The sequence below is a fragment of the Scomber japonicus genome, chromosome 6 (genome assembly GCF_027409825.1).
Source record: "Scomber japonicus isolate fScoJap1 chromosome 6, fScoJap1.pri, whole genome shotgun sequence".
Taxonomy (NCBI): Eukaryota; Metazoa; Chordata; class Actinopteri; order Scombriformes; family Scombridae; genus Scomber; species Scomber japonicus.
In genome coordinates this window covers 31,414,577-31,434,594 of record NC_070583.1, presented here as the reverse complement: position 1 = coordinate 31,434,594, position 20,018 = coordinate 31,414,577, and the positions used below count along the sequence as shown (strand labels likewise).

At 40.0% G+C, this 20,018-nt stretch overlaps 1 protein-coding gene across 3 annotated transcripts in view; it reads left to right on the top strand.

Moving 5' to 3' along the window:
- The window catches only part of gria4a (glutamate receptor, ionotropic, AMPA 4a), a 118,334-nt gene that overhangs the window by 54,588 nt on the left and 43,728 nt on the right, over positions 1-20,018 (top strand). For all 3 annotated transcript variants that reach the window (XM_053321375.1, XM_053321374.1, XM_053321376.1), the window contains exons 6-10: positions 1,398-1,451; positions 2,805-2,963; positions 8,108-8,275; positions 8,802-8,906; positions 10,474-10,584. In XM_053321375.1, the coding sequence (XP_053177350.1) occupies positions 1,398-1,451; positions 2,805-2,963; positions 8,108-8,275; positions 8,802-8,906; positions 10,474-10,584 (597 nt within the window). The remainder of the gene's footprint in view (positions 1-1,397; positions 1,452-2,804; positions 2,964-8,107; positions 8,276-8,801; positions 8,907-10,473; positions 10,585-20,018) is intronic.

Below are 20,018 nucleotides of genomic sequence, written 5' to 3'. Positions count from 1 at the left end.
TAGTTACTGATGTGTGTGGGTGAGATAGACGTAAAGAATGTGAACAATTTATTAATTAAGCCAATCTGCTATGTTAATATGAAAATACTTAATCAATTATTTGTCAAAAAACATTAATTACTACATTCCACTTTTAAAATGTATATTAATTATAGAACGATCACATAATTATTTGCATTATTTCAACTATGGGTTCATGTATATGCCAAAGTAGCAATTAAATACACACAACAGAAGCAGCATACTAGACTAACAGCAGCAGTGACTTTTTCAATGGATCATGTAGGAAAAGGGAAAAGATGGTGTTTGATGTTGGCGTAGTGCTTGGGTCTACTTAACCCCCGTAAGAAAAGGAGGGAGGAAGGAAAGGAGGAAAGGAAAGAAGGAAGGACAGAGGAAAAAAGGAAGGAAGGTGGGAGGGAGCCTGGAAAGAAGGAAGGGGGAGGGAGGGAAAAAGGAAAAGAGGGAGGGAGGGAGGAAGGTTGGGGGGAGGAAAGAAAGAGAGAAGGAGGGAGAAGGAAGGAAAGGAAGGAAGGAAGGAAGAAAGAAAGGGGGATGGAGGAAGGAAAGAAGGAAGGGAGGGAGGACAGACAGACGGAAGGAAGGAAGGAAAGAAGGAACAGTCAAAACAGATGGGGTCAATTTGACCCGGGAGGACGACACGAAGGATACTAGACTAACAGCAGCAGTGACTTTTTCAGTCGATCATGTAGGAAAGGGGAGAAGATGGTGTTTGATGTTGGCGTGGTGCTTGGGTCTACTTAAACATATTAGGGTTCCTGTGCTGTCTCATACAATCAACCGTGAGATTTTCAATATTTATATCCCTGATGATTTTAATCTAAACTCCTAACCATGCTTTAGTTGACATGAGTTGATGTTGTAGGACAGAAAAAGGGAAAAAAACACCTCTTATTTTGCAGCAGCCAGCTGTCGCTAATAACCTGGGCACGCCTTAACACAATAAAGTAATCATCATACCATAGGGACCAGGCTGTTTGAAAGAGCGCTAACCTAGAAAATGCTAAATGTTCTGAACCACGGGCCTGTTTTACCAAATATGCAACATGCAAGCTGGTGGTTTGCAACAGTTATTTTCCTCTCTCAGCAATTTGGACACATTTATACACATTTGTTAAAAAGTTGCAGTTTTATCAGCAATTTCCAAATGATGATCTTTTGTAAAACGGGCCCCAGAACAGCACCAAGGACAAGCAAAGTCCTAACAATCACAGTCCTCTCTTTGTATTTCATTTGCATAAGAAATTAACTACAGCTGCTTTTGGGGAAGATTAGAGAGCCGCTGTTGAAAGAGAGGTTCCTTTACTTGTAGTTTCAGTAGATAATAAACTAACAATGTTTTCCCTTTCTTTTCTCCTTTCTCTCTCTGTCTCCAGGCTGTCAGTGTGGGCAAACATGTAAAAGGCTACCATTACATCATAGCAAACCTGGTAAGACCTCTTAATGGCTTTGCTGTCAGCTGTTATTTTAAGTGATAGTGTAACATCTTGTTTTGACATTGAGGATAAATCAATTTCTAATATGCTAGAGAGATAGGACGGCAAGGTGTTTGATAAAATGATACCTTTAGGATTTGGGATCAGTCAACATCAGGCGGGGAGTTCTGGTCCTCTGAAATGAAGCCAATGCGGAAGTAATTTAGAGCTGCATTCTACCAAAAGGCCACCAGGGGGCGACCGTCTCTATACAAGTCAATGGAGAATTCACCAACTTCTCACTTGATTTCTAACCTCAGTAAACGTTTCCAAAATGTGTTTATGATCTCAATCGCTAGTTTAAAGTCTTCTTCAATGCAGTATGATGTTCATTTGTGACATTTTGGCCTCCCTGATTTTATATTTGACGATAAAGCGGGGTATGCATTAGGGCGTGGCTACGTCGTGATTGACAGGTTGATTGACCAATGTCCTCGAGATCCAGCCCTCGCAACCATAGCAACCTCCCCGCTCTGCCCATGGCCTAGCCTCATGCCCATATAAGTAGAATCCGTGTTTTTATTTTTCCCAGCATGCACCTGAAATTTTCATGATGGCGCTGCCCAGATCCGAAAACTATTGGCTCCAGAGCAGCAGTCCACAAACCAATGGGTGACGTCATGGATGTTACGTCCATTTCTTTTATACAGTCTATGGTCAACATCTATTGTGCATTCACAGTATTAGTTCTTTTAATATCTCCATACGAATATGTGATCTGATCATTAGATGAGAAAGACATTGCATATTATCACTTTTCTCTCCTCATCAAAGTTATAGCCATGTCAGTAAATTAAGTATTGCTTCAGTCTTTAATCCCTAAAATCTGTTCTACAGCTGATCTCACTGGGACGGTGAAAAAGGGGGCAGTGAGCTGAGGTCGAGCTAGATAGACTCTCAGAGCTTTAAGCAATTAGCATCCGTCAACCCAGGATAACCCTCACATGTCTTTACCTCCGTCTTTTGGCCCTTTTCCCAAATGAATCCTTCTCCTCGACCACTTCACCACAAAGTGTCACTCGGCATGAAGTCACACTGGCAGCTGTGGAAGCCTCTTCATATTAAGAAGGGGTGTAAATAATCAGATAAACTATGGGAGTTTGTGGAGTGTGACAAGTCAGCTGAGGCGGACACGCTCTGTGAGAAGGTTTTGTAGTCTATTTCTGCAGTCCATTAACTGGCTTGAGATAGAGCTTAAGTATGGACTCTCATGTTTCTTATTTTTCATCACTGTATTTTTTTTCTGCAGCTGAATCATCCGTCTTTACGCCTTTTCTTTCTTTTTCTTTACTTCTTTCTTTCTTTCAGGGTTTTAAGGACATATCTCTGGAGAGGTTCATGCACGGCGGAGCCAACGTGACTGGTTTCCAGCTGGTGGACTTCAGCAAGCCTATAGTCATTAAACTGATGCAGCGCTGGAACAAACTTGATCAGAGAGAATATCCTGGATCTGAAAGCCCACCTAAGGTAATGAAAACATATATACATACATCCCTAGAATATACAGATTGTAAACCTGTATCTGCAAAGTCATCAGTATACTATGCACAGCATGCATATCTTGCATTTGCTAAAACCTCTTAGCCAATTTGTGGCTGTGGCCGAGGTGAATTGGCTGATCCTACTATGACTGAGTAGATCTGACAGTGCTTCGGTGTCAGGCATACAGAGTGTGTTCTTTTATTTCTGTACTTCTCACCTCTTTCCTCTCATCATTTCTCTCTATATCTCCCCTTTTATCTCTCTGTTGACCATCCTCAGTCTCTTTATCCTTTCACTATCCATGTCCTCTTCGCCATCACATATTAGTCCTCCTCCCTTCTACATCAGTCTTTCTTGTTCTCCTCTACTTCTTCAGCACACCTCTATTGACTGGGTACTGACCTGCAGCGGATTGCAGCTGATTTGTGCTTATATTAAGTGGAAATATGCCCACCTACCCATTAAAAATACATAATACTGCAGCTTTCTGTCCCTTGCTCTCTGGCTCATGCTCACATGCATCCAGTCACTCTCAGTCTCAGAAGACACATACACACACTGTGGTTACTTTGAAAGGTGATGCTTTGTATATGTCTTTTAAAAAACATAAATATACACTCATTAGGAAGACCTGTGTTATCCAATGCAGCAGCTTTACCATACATTCTACCTTTGTGAAGCTCAGCCTATACATTTTAAGTTTTTGTTGACATTGTCAGAAAGGTGATCATTCTTATTTATGTTTATTATTAATCTCATATTGGGGGGTGGTGGTGCATTATATTGAATGGTGTTCCTAATATTTTGTCCACTCCATTAACACGTTTCAATATATAACATCACCCACTATGACCTCAAATAATAAGAATTATCATCTTTCTGACAATGTCAACAAAAAATGAAAATATATAAAAGTAGAATTTATGGTGGAGCTTTTGTATCGGCTTGCATTATACTGAATTGTGTTCCTAATATTTTGTCCACTCCATTAATACGTTTCAATATAATGCACTCCATTATACCAAAACCACCCATTACGACCTCAATAATAAGAATTATCATCTTTCTGACAATGTCAACACAAACTGAAAATATATAAACTTCATAAAAGTAGAATTTATGGTGGTTTTTGCATTAGATTGCACAGGTGTACCTAATGAAGTGGCTAGTGAGAGTATATTGATAGTCATATTGTTTCATTATTGGTCATTTCTCACCCAGGAACCCGTGTTAATTGGGTTATCATCATTGTTAGTGGTGGTTATATATGTTGGCATTTTCAAAGAACTTTGCCAATTTCATCTGATAAAGCTCTTCCAAATGTTCTCTTCGCATTGCAACCACAAAAAAATGATGGTTACCTCATTTCGCAAACACAGAAATGCAACTTTACTATTGATTTAACAGAAAGACTGAAAAACAGATATCTCTAGTGACAACAAATACCTCCAAACTGCTTGAGGCTAATTGGTGCTGTGTATAAACTGAGCTCACTTAGCCTTGGGCCAACGTATAGCCTCAGGCCAAGAAGACCTCGGGTCTAATAATGTGCAGTGTGAGGCTGGAGACTGGATGTTGAGTTTGCTGCTCTTGGCCATCAATGTAATTCTTTTAACCCAGTGATTCTCAGCTGGTGTGCCCTGAAATGAGCTCTGGCGTGCCTGCAGAGTTTGTTGAAATGTAGCCTAATGAAAATGATCAGTGACCTGGCAAAGTAATATGTTAACATCGAAATTCAGTCATAAAGCTTACGATCACACATATTTGCTCCAAGTTAAAACCTTTTGAGCATCGTCCATTCAATTTTTTTTCACATACTGACCCTAATTGCATAATCAGGCTATAAATTGTTTTCCAACATCAGTGTTAGCATTTATAGGAGATCATAGACTGCCTTTATGAACCATTTAATGTTTGCCACACACTAGCACAAAGGTTGTTTTTATGAATTAAATAAGCATGTGAAGCTGCTATCCTTAATCTTTCATTTCAATTTCTCATCTCATATCAAAAGAATAAATGAAAGAGCTTTGTGTTTTTCAATGTTTCATTAACCCTGACTCTGCTACAGTATGTTCCCTGTGTGTATTCAGAGATTATTTAATGTCATTAAAAGCACAACCAGGTAGTGGAGTCTTTGCAGTGGATTTATGAACCATAATCACAAATACAAAGAGTACTGTGCTATTAAGCTACTTACATGTAGCAGTGAACACTTTTTGACACTTTTGAGTCAAAATTATAGACTGTATAAAAATAATGGATGTAGCCACTGTGACGTCACCTATTGGTTTGTGGACTCGCGTTATGAAGCCTTGAGTTTGGCATTTTGATCGTCACCATCTTGATTTTTGGAGTCAGACTGTTGACTGTTCCTTCCTTCCTTCCTTCCTCCCTTCCTTCCTTCCTTCCTCCCTCCCTCCCTTCCTTCCATATTCCTCCCTTCCTTCCTCCTTCCTTCTTTGACTCGAGAACAACAGGAGGGTTAAGTCACTTCCACATTGGCTTCACTTTTAGACCCAGAACTACCCGCTTGATCAAAACCACAAGTGTTAACCTCATGGAGGAACCAGAGAAAGAAGACTCCTCTGGGAACCATGAATTTCACAACAATCTAATCAAGAGTTGTTTGGCACATTTCAGTCCGCCATTGAAATAACAGTCCGACCAACTGACAGACAAACATTGCCAATCGTGGAGCCAAACTGCTAGCAGGGCCAAAAATACATGAATAAATTATAAATAAAATGATTTTGGCTAGAACCTCAGATCACTACACTGGCTTCCTGTGAGTCAAAGGAGAGATTTTAAAATCTTATTGCTGGTCTACAAAACACTGAACGGTCTTGGACCAAAATACTAGATCTATTAGTTCCCTACGAAGCATCCAGGCCCCTCAGGTCATCAGGAACCGGGCTGTTGTGTGTCCCAAGAACAAGAACCAAACAAAGTGAGGCAGCATTTAGTTACTCTGCTCCTCATCTGTAGATCTGAGGTCTGCTCAAACTGTCAGCTCTTTTAAATCAGGGCTAAAAACTTTATAGTTTACTGTCGCTTTCTCCTAAATTCAATACCTACTTCCTGGTTTTTATTGCTGCTATTTTGTTTTATTTTGTATCTGTTCTTATCCTAATTTTTACTTATTTACTTGTGTGCTTTATGCCTTTACTTCACTAAGGTCACTTCACTCATAAAAGTCTGCATGTTGTAAAGCAGGCATGCAGATATATACATTATAAATGCACTGCAGACATTAATTATTAGTTTATGTGTGAAAGGTGGCACATGCTGAATACGACCATTAGTTTTATTTGAAATATTAAATAAACTTGCATCATATGTTTTAGATAATTTGAGGATCAAGATTTCTAAATAAAATATTTGAGTTGAATTCAGCTAACAGTGTTGGCTTTTAAAAACACCAAATTCTACGTAGTTTCAAGACCAACTAAAATCTTTCAAAGTTTTTTGTTTCTGTCCTTCCCGATACAGAAACAAAAATAGACTGCTAGTTGACTCAGTTTTGTAGTTGTTTTCTTCTCGATTTGGATTCTGTAGTCGTCATCTGTCAGTCGCGTACACCTAAAGGCTTCTTTTGGTTTCAAAGGAGGGAGAGATGAAAGGAGGATGACATGGTTGTGCACTGCAGCCTCTCAAAACACGCCTTGTGGGATACAAATCAAGGGATGTCAGTAAGAGAGGAAACTACCTGCCGAGGCATGGAGACGATCCGCACACTTTCTCAGCTGACTTCTCTCATTCCTCCCGTTTTCATCTCTCCACTTGTTTCCGCCGTGATGTGAAGGCAGCCTGCTGTGTGTTTGACTGCCTCTGTCTATGTGGCCTTGTGTGTGTGTGTGTGTGTGTGTGTGTGTGTGTGTGTGTGTGTGTGTGTGTGTGTGTGTGTGTGTGTGTGTGTGTGTGTGTGTGTGTGTGTGTGTGTCTGTCTGTGTGTGTGTGTGTGGGTGGGCTCGCTGGGGGCGTTACTGCTCAGTGTGAGACGCTGTTCCCTGCTGTGAAATGTCTTACCTGTAATGAATTTGTCAAATAACCTGTAAAGATATTACCACCATGTTTTAGCTTTTTTTTGATCAGAGACAGATATTGATCACATGTCACCCTTTCTCTTTTTCCTTTAACCCTCGTGTCGTCCTCCCGGGTGAAATTGACCCTGTCTGACTGTTCCTTCTTTCCTTTCCTCCTTCCTTCCCTTCCTTTCTTCCTCCCTCCTTTCCTTCCTTCCTTCTTCCTTCCTTCTTCCTCCCTTCTTCCTCCCTTCCATCATTCCTTCCTTCCTCCCTTCCATCCTTCCTTCCTTTCTCCCTTCCATCCTTCCTTCCTTTCTCCCTTCCTTCCTTTCTTCCTTCCATCCTTCCGTCCTTTCTCCTTTCCTTCTTTCTTCCTCCCTTCATCATTCCTTCCTCCCTTCCTTCCCTTCCTTCCCTTCCTTCCTTCTTCCTCCCTTCCATCATTCCTTCCTTCCATCTTTCCTTCCTCCCTTCCATCTTTCCGTCTTTCCTTTCTTCCTCCTTTCCTTCTTTCGTCCTCCCTTCCATCATTCCTTCCCTCCTTCCTTCCTCCCTTCCGTCTTTTCATCTTTCCTTCCTTCCTCCGTTCCTTTCTCCCTTCCTTCTTCCTCCCTTCCTTCCTTCTTCCTTCCTTCCTTCCTTGACTCGAGGACAACAGGAGAGTTAAATCAATACATTTTTTGAATTTCTTGGGAGTCAAAGTCATCATTTCCTGACAGATTAATTGAATGAGTGAGTTTACAGTATGATTTAAACACCTTTTTATGCCATTTTAATGGTTTTAAGATCATGTCCAGTGACTGTATTTAAAAACTATAAGCCTGTCTAAAACTGGCACGTTTACAGTGATGTTACATTTATAGTGGTGCTGATTGATGTTTACTGATGTTTACTGAGGAAGTCAAATAGAAGTCTGAGTGGTGAGATAGATTGAGCCACTGGTTCTTTCCTTCCTTCCTCTTTTCCTTTCTCACTTCCTCCCTCCTTCCTTCTTCCTTCCTTTATCAGTCGTTGTTGCGTTATCGGTTGTAATTATGTCATCAGCTGCTACAGAAGATAACATTTTCTTTTCTTTTTTTTCTGTCTCCTCTGATTCTTTAGTATACCTCATCTTTAACATACGATGGCGTCCTTGTGATGGCCGAAGCCTTCCGCACTCTTCGTCGTCAGAAAATTGATATCAGTCGACGCGGCAACGCTGGCGACTGCCTGGCCAATCCTGCTGCTCCGTGGAACCAAGGAATAGACATGGAGCGGGCACTCAAACAGGTTGGTACACGCTCCACTTTCTATAATTAATGTAGACACACAGACTCAAAATCACTCGGGCAAACAAATACACACACAACACGCACAAAACACAGTCAGCAAAACAGCCTAAATCTGTGCTTTCTCATTTATGTTTTACATTTTTTCGTTGGGATCTTGATGGAGTCTTTACAAGAGAAAACACACAAAACACACAAAACACACAGACACACACACGAAAAGCTTGTGAGAACATTGTACTGGCTTCATTCATCTCTCAGTGATTCACTTGAACATTACCACATTTTCCCCTGTAGTTAATGTTCACCTTAACGTTAAAACTAAATCTTATAATACGTTGGTAATCTACTAGTTAGGGACTGAATTTCTGTCCTCAAATGGAAATGTGGGGAACATGTTTTCATCCAGATATTGTCATGACTATACAAGAAAGGGGTTATCTGACAAACTATTTTCTTCACTATCAGGCATTCCCTGGGAAAACAATTATTGATACAACTATTAATTAAATGTCCATTTAATCCAGGTGCGCATTCAGGGCCTGACGGGGAACATCCAGTTTGATCACTACGGTCGGAGGGTCAACTACACCATGGACGTGTTTGAACTGAAGAGCAATGGACCGCGCAAGGTAGGATTTCCTCATGGTTTAGATATTAAAATAAACAATCATAAACACAGCACTCCAGAACAATGTATTGAAAAGAAAGAAGAAGTGGTCACAGCATAATTTATTTGTGCTCTCCACATATTACAAATCACTGTTAATAATGATGATATTTTATGATGTGTCAAAGCTGTGGTTAAGGTCAGGTTAGGTTTAGGCTCAAAAACACCTGGTCAGGTTTAGGGAAAGATCACAGTTCTGTACGTTAAAGATACGACTTCCATTGTCATGGCTACAGTGATAATTACGGGAATGATCATAGTTACATTTTATTTAAAACCGGCCCTAACCCTTCCTTCCTTTCTTCCTTCCTTCCTTCCTTCCTTCCTTCCTTCCTTTCTTCCTTCCTTCTTTCCTCTATCCTTCTTTCCTTCCTTCCTCCCTTCCTCTTTTCCTTTCTCCCTCCCACCTTCCTTCCCTCTTTCTTTCCTCTGTCCTTCCTTCCTTCCCTTCTTTCTTTCCTCTGTCCTTCTTTCCTTCCTTCCTCCCTTCCTCTTTTCCTTTCTCCCTCCCACCTTCCTTCTCTCTTTCTTTCCTCCCCCCTACCTTCTTCCCTTCTTTCTTTCCTCTGTCCTTCTTTCCTTCCTTCCTCCCTTCCTCTTTTCCTTTCTCCCTCCCACCTTCCTTCCTTCTTTCTTTCCTCCGTCCTTCCTTCCTTTCCTTCTTCCCTTCCTTCCTTCCTTCCTTCCTTCCTTCCTTCCTCCCTTCCTATGTTATTTTTGAGCAATCCTTTGTGTCATTTATCTCGGGAGGACAGTCTGGGACAGTCTCAGGACTTTGGCTCTCTTTCATTGTTAAAGGATGATTCTTGTAGTTTTTTTATTTTATGTTGTTGTTGATTAACCTATGTGCTGGAACACTGTTAAAATATTAATTTACTCTCTGCGTCATTATCTCCATAAGCCTTGATTAATGACGATCTTACTGCAGTTATAAATATCTTTTAGATAAGTGCTATTGAACCATTGCAGCGTATGCTTTTGTGCATCGGAGAGCAGCTCTCAGACAACCTAAGGGCACATAAAATTCTGCAGTGACATAAAAAGGGAAAGTTTGAACATAATCGCTCTTCATAATGGCAAAAAGTAGGAAGTAAAGGCTGAGGTTGAAAGTACTCATAATTTCTCTTTACCAGAAAAAAACTATACATGTAGCAGTTATAATAAAGATATAACACCATGTTCCAGCTTCTCAAGTGTTCCTCTGACAGCAGTATGTGTTTATTGAAAGTTCTTGGCTCACACTCAATACCTCTCTATATCTTCTACGATTCCAATGGGAAATTTGCTGGAGGGCGCTAGTTCTGTTGACTCATTTTTATTCTTTCCAATCTCTCTTCTCTTTCCATTTCACATTGTTTTTTTTTTTTGTTTTATTTGTGTTTCTCTATATATTGATTTGAATGTAAGCACCTTAGATTGTATTTCTGTGTGAATTATGCCTTAAGACTTATTGATTTGATGTTCTGGGTTTTTTTTTTTTGTTCACTCTAATGCGACTAACTCTGTTACTTCCTCTCTGTTGCCATTAGATCGGTTACTGGAACGACATCGACAAACTGGTTTTGGTCCAGAATGAAAACGCTCTGTCCAATGACAGCTCGTCGTTGGAGAACCGGACCGTGGTCGTGACAACCATCTTGGTAATGTACCCTCTGAATGCTTTTTCACTTTTTCATAGTCTAGGTGCTGTTTTGAGATTTGGGTGAAGCTGAAGTTGTCCTTCAACACAATGACAACCTTTCTTATTCCGCTATCTAATTTCACCAAAACTTTGCTCACAACTGATTTTCCAGCTAACATCGGTCTCATGTAGAGGTTTGACTTTCATGGAGATGCAAACTGGTGCAAATGCAAATGAGACAGCAGGTGATAAATACGCAATGTAACAGGTGCTGAATGAAAATATATTCCTCTTTATTTTCCAAGCAGGATCAGGTAGATATGTAGGGGAAAGGGGAAACATGGTTTTTCCAAAAGGGTGAATTTGACAGCATACAATAAAATAATGAAGCAATCATGATGAGCAGATTACTACAACAGTTTGGTGACAATTAGGGTTATTAAGTTTGATTAGATATTACTGGCAAGCACTTGGTACTGACCAGTGTGCTTGTGACAGGTTTTAACCAGGAGCTGAGTTTATTTCTCCTAATAGGATGCAGTCCCTGTCAGAGACTCAGGTGATGAAATATACTGTAGAAGTGTCATGTGGCAGAGTTTTATAGTTTTATCAATGTTGAAGAAAAGTCAGTTTTAAGCTAGATGAGCTCCGTGAGTTGAAAAGAGCATAGCCACAAGGGAGTGGCACTTGATTACACTAATGCCTCATTAGTAGGCAAATCTAAAACTGACTTCGGATCACCATTTAGAAGTGACCTCAGTTCCAGTTCCTAATGGTTTTCACATAGACACCAGTCTGTGGCCAGTTTAATTATTCCTCTCTCTTCTACAAATAAGGATAGGGGGGAGGGGGGGGGGGGGGTCTAAACGGTGGATTTGAGCACATCCTCTGCTTACATTTGATTTCACTTCACCCATCTGCAGCCTTTTTATGGTGACCAGCCCCTTCCTGTAAATGCAATCAGTTTAATTCAATTGGGCATGCAAAATGATGTGAAAGCAACTCAAAAGACTAATTTCACCCCCGAGATAAAACAAGCCTCAGATGCTTGAGCTTCAGCAATTCAGTCTTTTGTTTCAAGCAGCATCTCTTCATCCATTGAACTCCTACATATGACCAAATTATTTGTAGTTGTACTTACTGAAAGTGTCATACTGTGAACAAATACCTAAAAATGTAAAAATAAACATTGAGAGATGTTGCCTGGGTAATACGGTGAGTCTAGAGTGCCTCCAATGGCTAGAAGTGGTAGTAACCAGGCAGGTCTGCAGAGAGGAAAATAACCGCACACACTGCTGGAAAGAGTTCAGAAAAATGAATTCAGCTGGACTAAATGTCCCCAGTGACAGCCCCGCCTCCAGACATGCACACTTCAACTGGAAATGTATTAAACCCCAGTGCAGTGTGTGCTGTGTTGCCTGCAGCCAGGCCCAAGACAAGCAAATGCAAACACATTAAGACAATGAAATATATAAAAGGACATGTTGTTAATCAGTGGGAAAAAATCCTGTTTTTAATATGTGTATATTATGTTAATGTAGCATTACAGTTGGAATCTATCACAGTCTGTTGTTATTCCTATGGCTGTGCTTGGTGTTTTTTAATTACATCTAATGTGTGTGGATGTAAAAGAGATGAGTGTGAGTGTATGTATATGTCTTTTCGACGTTTGCTCCTTCCTCTTTCTCCCTCCCTCCCTGTATCTGTCTTGCTATCCCTCTTAAACTCTTCTCATCTCTACATCCCCCCCGTACACCCCTCATTTTTACCTCCATGCCGCCCCACCCCCCACTACCACCCCCACCATCATCTCCTGCATATTTCACTGTGGATGGTGACCTCAGCAGACCTTGGCTAACGTTAGCTCAGCCACCTCCTCCTCTTTGCAGCCTCTGATGATGAGGAAGCCTCTGCTGTGACACTGATGCCGGGTCTACAGACTGAAACACAGACTCACCTGAGTCGCAGACCTTCTGGAAAGACAGTCGACATACAGACCGATAGACTGGGTGTCTCCAAAGCTCTGTACAGATATTGTTTTTGTTTTGTAATGATTTTCTTGTATAAATGTCAGAAAACTGTTTTTTTAATGTCATGAAATTATTGATTTGCTCAGATGCGTTGTCTTAACACAGCAGCAATGGCAGGGAGGGGCTACATGGGATGAAGAGGAGATATGAGACTCCAATGTTTAAGTCAATGAGTCAATGTTTAATGAGCCGGTGAGACCCTCGGATGTCTTGCTCATTGTGTTTCTGTCTTCCTCTCACGGCAAAAGTCACAGTTGGACAGGAATTACGTTTCAGGAACGTACAATAATGACCACCTTAATTTAGCCTTTTAAATAATATTTTACCTGTAGGTTTCATGATAACTTGAGGGAGGAGAGCTCTACGTCCAACTTCATCTTTCTGCTTCATCACCGTTTTAAATGTAGGACAGTCTACACCTGAATGGAAACGTGAAGTTAAGATGTTTTCTTTTATTTTGGAATATTCAGCACTAAGAGACAACAACTTGAAATTGAAATGACACCATTATTTAGATTTCAACTTGTTAAATATGTTACCCTCTTTTTTAGCATTGTACACAGTCGCCCATAAAGTTGGAATAATTTTGTTTTCAGACACATTCCTCGTTTTATTTTCCATTTATACACATCAGTAATCACAGTAATCTGACCAGGTGCATTGAGATTGATTAATACAATTTTGAGAATATATACATTTTATCTATCAAGAATAAATCACATTTTCACAACCATTTCATGTAAAGAGGTCAATAATATTTCCAATATTCCAACTTCATGGGCAACTGTGTATTTGCTTTTTTTAAGTGTGACTGAAAAAAGCAGCTTTGACTTAACATACACTGATGTGGCATTATCACCATCCAACTGACAAATGAGAAGCGATATGTGTACCCATTTACCGACATACCTGCTGCTATGTGGGTCATTCATACGTATAAGCTCTTAAGCCTTCACACAATAAGAACCACATGAATACACACTCTTACAGATTTACACAAACACAGCCTGTGCGTGCAACATAAGTGCATCAATGTGGAGTGATTGTTAAGCTTGGTGGCCTTTACCTTTATGAGTGCACCTGCTGTTCTTATACTTATGTTCTGTACTTATAGCATACAGTAGCCCCTGATGACATAATCTTTTATTAATGCTTTTTTTTTTTTTCCTTTTCTTGGCCTTAGCTCACTGTAGCATCCAAAAAACGTACTCCTTTTGGAGTTTGTATGTTTAATATTTAAATATTTATTTTTAGGTTATAAATATATATTTGACCTGAATTTCTCTCTTTATGTATTTGATACATTTGATACTTGGTGATGCATCGAGGTCGGCCAATGTTATTAAAATGAACAATACACTTATTCACTCAGTACTCAGGGACGTCAAACAGAGTGCTGAAGAAAGACTCTCATGGTGTGTTTATAACCGAGGGGTGAGTGTTCTTATCCCAAGAGGCTTTTTATCAGGACAAGTAAGGAGATGCAGGGCGCTCAAAGTGCTGCAGGTGGGGAACTGACATGAGCCAGGTGAAGTAATTATGTAAATCAGGAAATAAACATTTCTGAAAATGTTGACCTTGGAAAAATATAATATAGAATAAAATGCTGGCTGACTGGCTGGTGACTCTAACCCTTTTCCACCGAGCTGGAGCCAGTGCTGGTTCGGAGCTAGTGCTAGAGCCAGTGCTCAGTTGGTGCTAATCCAAGCACCGAACCTGTTGCTTTTCCACCGGCAAGGAGCCACGCGATTACGTCACTGTATAACATAGCCAGCGCTCGCCTTTGAGGCACTTCCATGATTCACCAGTGAGAGGCAGCAAAATGGCGCAAGGCATCTAGCCTGCCGGAAAGGAAGAAGAAGAAGACAGCTCTGGCAAATAAAAATGATAAAAATATTACTTTTAATCAACAAATTTTTAACCGTCTGTAAATGCCATGCTAGTCAGCTAATGAACGTTAACCCCGCTAGTCTGCTAATAAACGTTAGCCCCACTAGCCGGCTAATAAACATCAGCCCCGCTAGCCGGATAATAAACGTTAGCCCCGCCCCCAGTCTGCTGACGTAATCGGTTCTTGCTTTAGACCAGCAAAGAGTTGGTGCTTGCTCTGGCTCCCATTCTGAGGCTCCGGGCTGGAGCTTTGGTGGTGGGAAAGCAAAGAACCGGTACTTAGTCAGGCTCTCGCTCCGAATACCACCAGCTCCAGCTTGTTGGAAATGGGGTATAAGTGACATGTCTGGTTAGACTGACTGTCTGACAGGTTTTTTTTTAGCTGATTGATTAATTACCTGGGGGAGTGACGCACTTAGCATCTGTCTGACTTGTGACAGTCTTTGTGGAAATATGGCTTGCAGACAACCAAGGTGAAAAGCTGGTAAGAACTGGCAGATTGACTTGGTGACAAACCAAATGGCTGACTGACCGTCAACTGGTCACTAACTGACTGACTGCTGAGCTGCTTTGCTCTTTTCCTGGCTGAGTAGCTCGGAGATAATCATGCTGACTCACCGGCCAAATATGTGACTGGGTAGATGATTATGTACTGTAATTGCAGTAGTTAATTAATGAATGGATTGATTGACCAACTGAAAGGCTGAAACAGGCTATGACTAACAGACGGCCTCTCTGGCCATTCGAATGGATGGCTCGCAGGCTGATTAAATCTCTTAATAGTTACCTAATTTGTTACGTGACAGTCTGGCTTTTGAAATGCTGAACTGATTGAGCATTCGGTTGGCAGACTGAACGAGTGACCGGACACTTAGGTGACTGTCCAGTTGGGTGCCTGTCCCTTTGACTGGCTGGCTAACTGGCTTACATAGCAAGTCCTGTCTGCCTCTTTGGCTCCAATGTGAAGTGTTTCATGTCTTATCAGTGCGAACCATTTGCTTCTACAAAGCTGTTCTCCCTCTTTTGCCCACCAATTTTCCTTTCGCTTTATGTCCGTCTTTTTCAGCCCATCCCATCTCTCATTTTGTCTCTCTTCCTCTCCATATTTCTGTCTTTCTCTTTATCTCTCCTTCACACGTTCCTACTTTCTGTTTCTATCTATCCTCATTCTTCCTGTAGCTATCTGTTTGTATTCTGATCTGCCCCTTCATCTTTCCTCTGTAGTTTCACAGAGCCAATATACCCCACATCCCTCATCATCATACTTACTTCCTTTTGTTTCTCTTTCCCAAGTTCGCTCCTTCTATTCCATTCAACTTCCTGATCTTTGCTCCCATTCCTTCCAACTCACTCTTTTTTTGTTTTTACCCCTTTTCACATTCCCTTTCTTTCAATATACTGGTATGACTCATGATGTCACATTAGGCAACACCCAAACATCATGCTACCTTCCCAGCTGTGAACACACACACACACACACACACACACACACACTGGCATCACTACCTTCACACCAAGACAAAGGTGTCTGGGGCACACTGATAACAAACCTTAAGGAGACTAAAGTGAAACAGTGCCACTGTTGGCAGAGATCCCACTTGGTGTGTGTGTGTGTTTCAGTGTGTGTGCGCCTGTGTGTGTGTTTATGTATAGTTGCTTACATAATACCAAATTAACTCAGGAAAATAGGCTGCTCTGATTTCAATCAGTTAGCCTTGATAAACACATGATAAACCTGAGGGTAATTTGTTGGAGGCGTATGAGATGGTTACATTGTTCTTGTTAACACAAATTAAATAAACGATTCTCCTTGAGAATTAATTATTTAAGAAGAAAAGTGATGAAAACTTTTCGAGGGACAGTTCCTGATAAGACTCTGATCTCATTTTAATGGTTGAGGGTCTTGAATATGTGTTTCGCTGTATCCAAAACCAGTTTAATGATTTGTTATGATTTAAACATGTTGGTTAAATAGTCTCTTACTATAAAGTCTGTTTTATTTGATTTTGTAGACTTTTCTAACCTTCATGTGTGAGTTCAAATTGAGTTTTTTTTTTTTGTGTCAAATATTTCAAATAATCTCTGCCACAAAACAATCCATCATACTCATTCTACCTCACAAACTTTAATGTTACATTCCTGTCAATATTATTTGAAGTGACTCTATTCATGAGCCAGAACTGAAGGTAACATCACATATGGCGCTTTTCAACTACACAGTTCCAGCACTACTAAGGTACCTACTCAACGTGGACAGGGTCGTCATAGCAACGCGCCGCGAAACTGCCGTGACTTCATTTTATACGCGACACAAACACATAAACAATGGAGGACATGGAGGCAGTGGTGTACTTGCTGCTGTATGTGTCTTTCTGTCACACACAAAGCAAGAACACTGAGCCGTATGACTGTAACGCTGTTACCGGTATTTAAAAATGCCGGGTTTGATTCTTGTGTTGGATGTCACGTGACTCGTCTGACCAATCAGTGGGCGGCAGTCTGATGATGTCACATTTAGTATCGGCTCGGCTCGCTTGGAACCTCAGCAGAGCAGGTACTAAAAAAGTAGCAGGTACCAGGTACTATCCCTAATGGAAACCCCCCCAAAAAACCCCAGTTGAGTCGTGCTGGAACTGTGTAGTGGAAAAGCGCCAATATTGTTAGAAAACATCAGGTATGTAATGTCAGTGTAATGTAATGAATGTACTAATGGAAACTGAATTATATTAAAAATGTCAGTAGTTTGCATTATATGATCATGTGAACAATATAAATTAGACACAAGCAGTAAATAACGCTTATATTCACCTTTTAAAATCTGCTTTTCAGCTCTCATCTTCCTCCAGTGTTTGTCACTATTACTGAGTATCCTCAATTGCTGTGCTGATCTTTTTAGAAACAACATCTTTTGAAAGTGTTTTGCTGTTCATTAATATTAGGATTCATGTTGAGTCAATGGAATGAGCGCCCCAGGATTTGCTAATGTCTCCAATAATGACATTTTACGATAAACATTTTTGTATGTTCTGACACTGAGCACAATGGGGCTTTATCTTCTCATTTTAATAATGATAATGTTGATGTTGATAAGAAGGGTAAAATGTTCAGTATAAATTAAGAGCTGAATGTGTGTGTGTGTGTTTTTTTTTCTATTGTAATAAATCTTACACTGATGACTGAATAATGGTCTGATGGAAACGTGATGATGATGCAAAGCTTGGGGTGTGTTTTTGTTTATTTTTAAAGTGTGTATTATCTATTGTTCATATGCAAATCTAACACCCTACTCCCACTGTATTATTTATATTTAATGCTGTTTGTTTATGTACAAAGGAATGGAAATATGCATATACCAAAGACTAGTTTTGCCAACTGCTGGAAAGTACACTTTGACATTTACAAACTATAAAACAGGAAGTGCATCATTTACATACATTATTTTCTTTACTAAATACATTTTTACATAACTACATCAAGGTAGTAACACCATTAACCTCAAACTTCATGAATATCCTCATAAAAATATTATTTTCCATATTTCTTCCTATACAGAATCACTACTGTAGGACTGGCTGGTGTGAAAGAGAGAGAATCAATTCATAAATCCAGCTTCACTTTATGGGTTTTGTTTGTAAGCTATGTTGTTTCCATTGTAAGATTTTTTTTTTAAATCCCTTTTTCCTCCTTTTCAATGTAATATCCTGGATTGAATTGATTGAATTGTTCTGTCAGTTGCCTCCAATTCTGTCTCGCCCTGATTTCATTGCTCATTTGACCTCTTTTTAAAAAACACGTCAGTCTAAAATGCTGTTTGATTAAACTGTATTATTATTGTCAGTGTGAAACAATTTCCTGAATGGAGAAATTCTATTCAAATATATGTTATCATTTTTTATTGTGTTTTATGATCTTCATAAACCGTTTCATAGCTAGGGAGTGTTGGATATTATAAAAAGGCTGTTTGATTAATTAGATGAGATTAGTCTTTGATTAAAAGAGGTTTGATAGCATTTTAATAGGCTTGGTTTCAGTTGGATTACAGGGTGAGCAGCCTCAGGCATAATACCATAACTCACTGCTCCTGATGGATGCGCTGTCACTCAAACATCTGCGTGTGTTTCCTCTCTAGCTGAGTGGAAGCTTCTCTGCGGTGGTATGAGTGTGTTTGTGTGTGTGCGTCATTGCTACAGTAATACATGCCGGTAAAACACACCCACTATCTCCACAGACGGCATTAGACTCTGTTTGCTTTCATCTTTGTTTAACTGCATGCACAGATTTCACTTTACCTCTTACAACACATTACCAAAGCAGCATTGTAATGTCTTTTTTTTTTTCTTCCCCTCATTTTTCCCCTCTCATACATTCCTCTCCTTTCAGCATTAGTGTTACTGAGTCAGTCCACCTGGTGTATAGAGTCAGACAATGGCATAAAACAAGGCATTGTATTAAGGATATTGGTTTTCCTGACATTATGATTAGTCTGTTAGACATTTTTTTTCTTTAAATAGTTTGAAAGAATATGGATATACATAATGATATTTGACTTTTAAGTTTACCATCATCATCATACAAGTGTGGTAAAATATGCCTCTCACAATATGTTACAATTACATTTTTTTAATAACTCTCTATATTGGAAGCAATTTCACAGGCAACAATATAAAAACAGTGCAAAGCCGAGGAGGGAACTTCCATTTTTGCAATCTTTTCATCCCTCCCTATATGTTACAATTTAATGTTATTTTTGTAAACTCTGTTTTTTATAAACTGTTTTTTTTGGGGGGGGGGGGGCAGATTGAGGGTTTTTCCTGACAATATGATTAGTCTGTTAGACTTTTTCCCCCCTTTAAATAGTATGAAAGAATGTGGATATACATAATGATATTTGACTTTTCAGTTTGCCATCATCATCATCATAGTACAAGTGTAGTTAAATATGCCTCTCATAATAATATGCATGTACAATATGTTACAACTTAATGTTATGATTGTATATAGCATGTGTGTCAAACTCATTTTCATTCAAGGGCCACATACAGACCAATTTGATCTCATGTGGGCCGGATCATTAAAAAGATGGAGGGAAAGAAGGAAGGAAGGAAGGAAGGAAATAAGAAGGGAAGGAAGGAAAGACAGGCAAAAGGAAGGAGGGAAGAAAGGTAGGAAGGAAGGACAGACAGAAGGAAAGAAGGAAGAAGGGAAGGAAGGACAGATGGAAGGAAGTAATGGAGGAAGGAAGAAAGGAAGGAAGGGCAGATGGAAGGAAGGACAGATTAAGAAAGGAAGGAAGGAAGGGAGGAAGGAAGGAACGAAGAAAGGAAAAAGGAAAGTAGGGAGGAAGGAAGGAACGAAGGAATGTAGGAAGGACAGATGGAAGGAAGGAAGGAAAAGAACACAAGATGGCAAGTGGGCCGGATCACACCCCTCGGCGGGCCGTATCTGGCCCACGGGCCGTATATTTGACACCTCTGGTATATAGGCTTGTTCTGGCTATGATAAAAAAACCAATGGTACAATGTTCACACCTTGT